Source organism: Etheostoma cragini, chromosome 16, assembly GCF_013103735.1.
Source record: "Etheostoma cragini isolate CJK2018 chromosome 16, CSU_Ecrag_1.0, whole genome shotgun sequence".
Taxonomy (NCBI): Eukaryota; Metazoa; Chordata; class Actinopteri; order Perciformes; family Percidae; genus Etheostoma; species Etheostoma cragini.
Genome location: NC_048422.1, coordinates 24556150 through 24561131, shown reverse-complemented (window position 1 = coordinate 24561131; position 4982 = coordinate 24556150). Strand labels below are relative to the sequence as shown.

The window sequence follows — 4982 nt, the reverse complement described above, 5'->3', positions numbered from 1 at the left end:
TGTGTAAAGCACTTTGAATTGCCCTGTTGCTGAAATGTGCTATACAAATAAAGCTGCCTTGCCTTGCCTTGCCTAAATGTCAGCAGTTCACTACCTAAAATGGACATGGGTAGAATTCATGATTGAATCTACAGATGCAGACATAGCGATATTTTCAGAAACATGGTTGAAGAAATCTAGAAGTGTTGGTTCCCATTCACTGCGATCAGATGATCACTTGCTGCTCTTTGTTCTATTTGCTCCTTCTGCATGGAACTCTTTGCAAAAAGACTTGAAATGCTTTTAAATTCAGATTGAGAGAACCTAAAATGACCTGTTTACACTGTACATGTTTTTAACTGTCTGTGTTGTATAACTTTTATAAATGTAATTGATTGTGTTTTTTGCCTCTTGGCCAGGACTCCCTTGAAAAAGAGGTTTTTAACCTGAACGCGACTTTCCTGATTAAATAAAAGGTTAAATAAATAAATACAGTTGTTACATAAGTTTACATACCCTGAGAATATATGATTTATTGGCCATTTTTCAGAGAATATGAATGACAACACAAAAACGTTTCTTTCCCTCATGGTTCTGGGTTGGGTGAAGCCATTTATCATCAAACAGCTGTTTACTCTTTAAATCATAATGAGAACAGAAACTACCCAAATGACCCGGATCATAAGTCTACATACCCTTGGGATTTTGTCCTGATAACATGCACACAAGTTGACCGTGGGTCAACGGGTTAGAATATGACTAAAGGTAACCCCCCCCCCTGTGATCTGTTGGCTTGTAACCAGTGAGTGAGTAAAGGGTCTCTGAGTTCCTGGGCTAATGAGAGACCCTTGCATCTTTTATCCAGTGCTGCACATTTCTGGATTCTGAGTCATGGGGAAAGCAAAAGAATTATCAAAGGATCTGCGGGAAAAGGTAATTGAATACACTTCAATTACCTTCAATTAAAACAGGAAAGGGACATAAAAAGATATCCAAGGAATTGAGAATGCCAATCGGCAGTGTTCAAACTCTAATTAAGAAGAAGAAATTAAGGGATTCTGCTGAAACCAAACCACGGTCAGGTAGACCAACAACACTTACAGCCACAAATGTCAGGAAAAATGTTCGGGATGCAAAGAAAAACCCACAAATAAGTTCAGCTGAAATACAGGACTCTCGGAAAAATGTGGTGCGGCTGTTTCAAGATGCACAATAAGGAGGCAAGGAAAGCCATTACTACGTAAATGCCACAAAATATCTCGCTCACATTATGGCAAACAGCACAGAAACAACCTCAAAACTTCTGGAACTAAATCATTTGGAGGGATGAGACCAGAATTTAACTTTTTGGCAACAAACAAACGTTTCATTTGGAGAGGAGTCACCGAGGCCGACGGAGGAAGATACACCGTTCCTACTGAGGAACACGGAGGTGGAGTGAAAATACTGGAGGGAAATCTGCACTCAACAGCCCGAAAGCTGCACACGGGACGTACTACACGGGACGTACTACACGGGACGTTCTTGGATAGTCCAACATGACAACGATCCAAAACACAAGGCCACGTAGGCCTGTCATTGGCTGCAGCAGGATGAAGAGAAGGTTCTGGAGCGACCACCTCAGTCTCCTGGTCTTGGTCTCAGCGAGTCGCTCTGGGAGATCTCCAACGTGCGGTTCATGCAGGACAGACCAAGAACTTACAGGAACTGGAGGCTGTTTGCCAGGTAGACCGGGCAGCTTTACCATCTGAGAACATAGAGCCTCATCCACGCTGTCATGGAGGTTAAAGGGGCAGTACACGGTATTAAGAACTGGGGTATGTAAGTTTATGATCAGGGTCATTTGGGTAGTTTCTCTTGTCATTTTGCTTTAAAAAGAGTAAACAGTTTGATAATAAATGGCTTCTCCCAACCCCCAACCATGAGGGAAAGAAACGTTTGTGTTATCATCCAGTCTATAAAAAATGGCCGAATCATAAATTCTACCTGGTCATGTAAACTTATGCGCAAAACTGTACTATATGAAGTTATCCAGTATTACCATGTCTGAAAGCTGCTGATATTCGCTATAGAGAAGGTAGAGAACCCATCACAGTGTTTCCCACAGAGACTAATTAGTGTTTGGTCTAATTAATCAACACATTGTGTTTTGTAGTTATTTTTAACGCTATTTAAAATGTGAGTTAACTCAGCTACATCACATTTTCCACACACTCTTATTCATGGCCTCTACTACCCCGCAACCCCCCCCCCAGCCATCAGTACCCGCCCCACTAACTCCAGTAAGAGTAAAATAAAGATACACGACACTCGACTGGTGATAAGTTGTCCGATTTATTAGTTTTTATTCCCGCGCCATCAGCTTCTGCTTCTTCAGCTTCTTCTGTGAAACCTGCAGAACAAAAACTCAGAGTTAGGTCCCGCCCACACAGGAAGTCAGCAGGTTCAGCCAATCAGCTGCTCAGGTTTGAGGGTTAGTTTCATGGCTCATCTAAAGGATCAGTGCAGCTTCAGACACACAAATCATGAAATGTAAAGGGCTGCAGGGCAGGAAGCTTCATTATGACCATAAACACAGATATTAAAGGTTTCTGATCATGTTAATCTGACGTCTGATTAGTCTGAAAGTGAGTTTGTTGTGTTTTAGCAGAACTGAGAACCTCTAACATCTGATCATGGTCCTGTGATCTAAGACGCGGTCTGACCTTCTTCTTCTGGGCCACCTCCTCCTCTGGTTTGGGGACGATCTGCTCCTTCTCCGTGAGGATCATCTCGATGTGGCACGGCGAGCTCATGTACGGGTTGATGCGGCCGTGGGCGCGGTACGTACGGCGCCTCATCTTCGGGGCCTTGTTCACCTGGATGTGCTCGATGACCAGGGAGTCCACGTCCAGACCCTGGAACCCAGCAGAGCCAATCAGACACAGCAGGGTACTACTACTACCCTAAAACCAGTTGAACGCACCAAAACTCTAGATATAAAATCTCTTATCATAGCAAAACCTTAAAGAAATATAACTTACCGAGTTTAGATAATTATTGAACATTTTCCTTAAAGTGCTTATAATTTATAAAGGTTATAAATGCCGTACATCAATGCGCATTGTCCTGAATAATAAATCAAAATTTATAAAGCACTTCACAGCAGCCAGCAGGTGTTCACACCAGAAACCAGGAGTGAAACCCATCATCCAATAGAAAGAGAGAACAGAGAGAACAGTCCAATCAGAAGAGGACCCAAAGAACCAGGAGAATGAAACTGTCCCACTGCTACGTGTTAAAAGCCAGACTAACAGATGTTTGGACCTTAAAAGCTCTACATCTGTAATAGTGTCCTAACTGGGGGGGGGGGGGGGGGAATCCTCTGGGGCAGACCACTTAAGGCCTAAAATCAAACAATAAAACCTTAAAATCTATTGTAATGCAGGGTGAGATAGATAGAAAGATCTTGACGTTTCCCGGGGCCTTTGAAGGCAGCATCATTTCCCAGAGAAAGGAGACGGAGACACTGTGGTTTCACATTTTTCTGCATCTACCCCCCCAACCTTAGTCTGCTAATGGACTCCCTACACCCCCCCCCGGCCCGTGAGGGACTCCAGACGAACCATGTGACCCGCGGTGAAGACCAGATCGCTCAGATTCAACGTTTTAGTTTCAGTTGACTCAAAGGTGTCCTAAGTCATCATCACTGCAGTCTGCGTCACGCGGGTCACCTTTAACCCTCGAGGTGTCCCCCGGGGCAAAAAGGGACAAAATATTTCACATTTGTCCCTTTTCCACCACCACCATCATCTTACTAGTTTTATACTTTTTGGAATTCATGGTCAGTAACCCTCATTTACATAGAATTAGACCTGATATTAGAGTTAAAAAGGAGAATTTATGAATTAATTTGACTAATAGTTAAGATCAGACGAATGAACGAGCGTTGGAAGGAATCCATTTTATGGTAACTGGTCAAAAACAAACTCATATTCCAGATATATTTTTAAAGGAGGACCCCAGGAGGGTTACCTAAGACCTGAGCTGTAACGGAGGTGTGTGCGTACCTTCAGCTCGGCGTTGCTCTCAGCGTTTTTGAGCATGTGGAGGAGGAACTCGGCGCTCTTCTTGGGCCAGCGGCCCTGAGTCCAGCCGAACTGTTTCGCCTGCAGAGGAACAACAACAACAAGAGTAAAGACGTGTCCTCACTGCGGGGGACACTGGACCGTTCGTCCACCCAAAGCTGCTCAGATTAAAAGATTAGTTTCATCTTTCTTTCAAAGGTGTCCTAAGATGTCATCATAGCAACTTTCAGGGTCCCCAGGTAAATATCACCAATATCATCTCAACACCAGCTACCAGGGAAGGTAACGAAAAAGCAGAGATTTGCCTCGTTATTGGTGTGTGTGTACAAAATGTCAACGCTTCCTTCCACGAGATTACATTTACGACTTTAAGCCCCTGCAGTAACCTTGGTAACCGCCCAGGTAGCCCCGTGGTTCCTGTAACCCTGGTAACTGCCCCTGGTTACCTGAGCACAGCGCCCCACGCCCCCGTTGTAGCGGCGGAACGGGACACACTGGTGCTTCACCACCACGTCCCGCAGGTACTTGTTGGCCTTGCGGATGTGCATGCCCTTGATGGCCTGGGCCGTCTCACGGGTGTTCTGGTGAGGAAAACAAACACACACTAAACATCAGACATGTAAGTGTGTGTGTGTGTATAAAACTCCAGACCGATCTCAGCCAGAGAACTTCAAAGATGTAAAGGTTCAAATGTTAAGTTCCGTTTCTGAACCCTACGTCCCCATGTTTAGTCTCTAAGGGACTGACGTGAACATTGTCCAGCGCTGAGACACAAGCTAAGTTAAGACAACTGTCCAGCTGTTATTAACCTTCACTAAAGATGTGTTGTTGCTGCTGACAGACTCAGATTATTATTCTAAGTGTCTGACAACATTATGGGATGGATCCTTACAGAGATAGACCTTTTAGTTAAAGAGTAAGATCCTTTTAGTTTAA

At 44.1% G+C, this 4982-nt stretch overlaps 1 protein-coding gene and 2 non-coding genes across 3 annotated transcripts in view; all 3 read right to left on the bottom strand.

Moving 5' to 3' along the window:
* Positions 1-2294: 2294 nt before the first annotated feature.
* The window catches only part of rpl17 (ribosomal protein L17), a 4733-nt gene continuing 2045 nt past the window's right edge, over positions 2295-4982 (bottom strand). Inside the window, exons 4-7 of the mRNA XM_034895806.1 lie at positions 4493-4627; positions 4029-4127; positions 2685-2876; positions 2295-2371 (exon numbers count right to left, since the gene is read on the bottom strand). Of these exons, the coding sequence (XP_034751697.1) occupies positions 2324-2371; positions 2685-2876; positions 4029-4127; positions 4493-4627 (474 nt within the window). The 3' untranslated portion in view covers positions 2295-2323. The remainder of the gene's footprint in view (positions 2372-2684; positions 2877-4028; positions 4128-4492; positions 4628-4982) is intronic.
* On the bottom strand, positions 3609-3673 carry LOC117959927. Its single transcript, XR_004660038.1, has one exon. It is a non-coding gene; the product is annotated as a small nucleolar RNA SNORD58 (small nucleolar RNA).
* Positions 4204-4269, bottom strand: LOC117959925. The gene has a single exon (XR_004660036.1). It is a non-coding gene; the product is annotated as a small nucleolar RNA SNORD58 (small nucleolar RNA).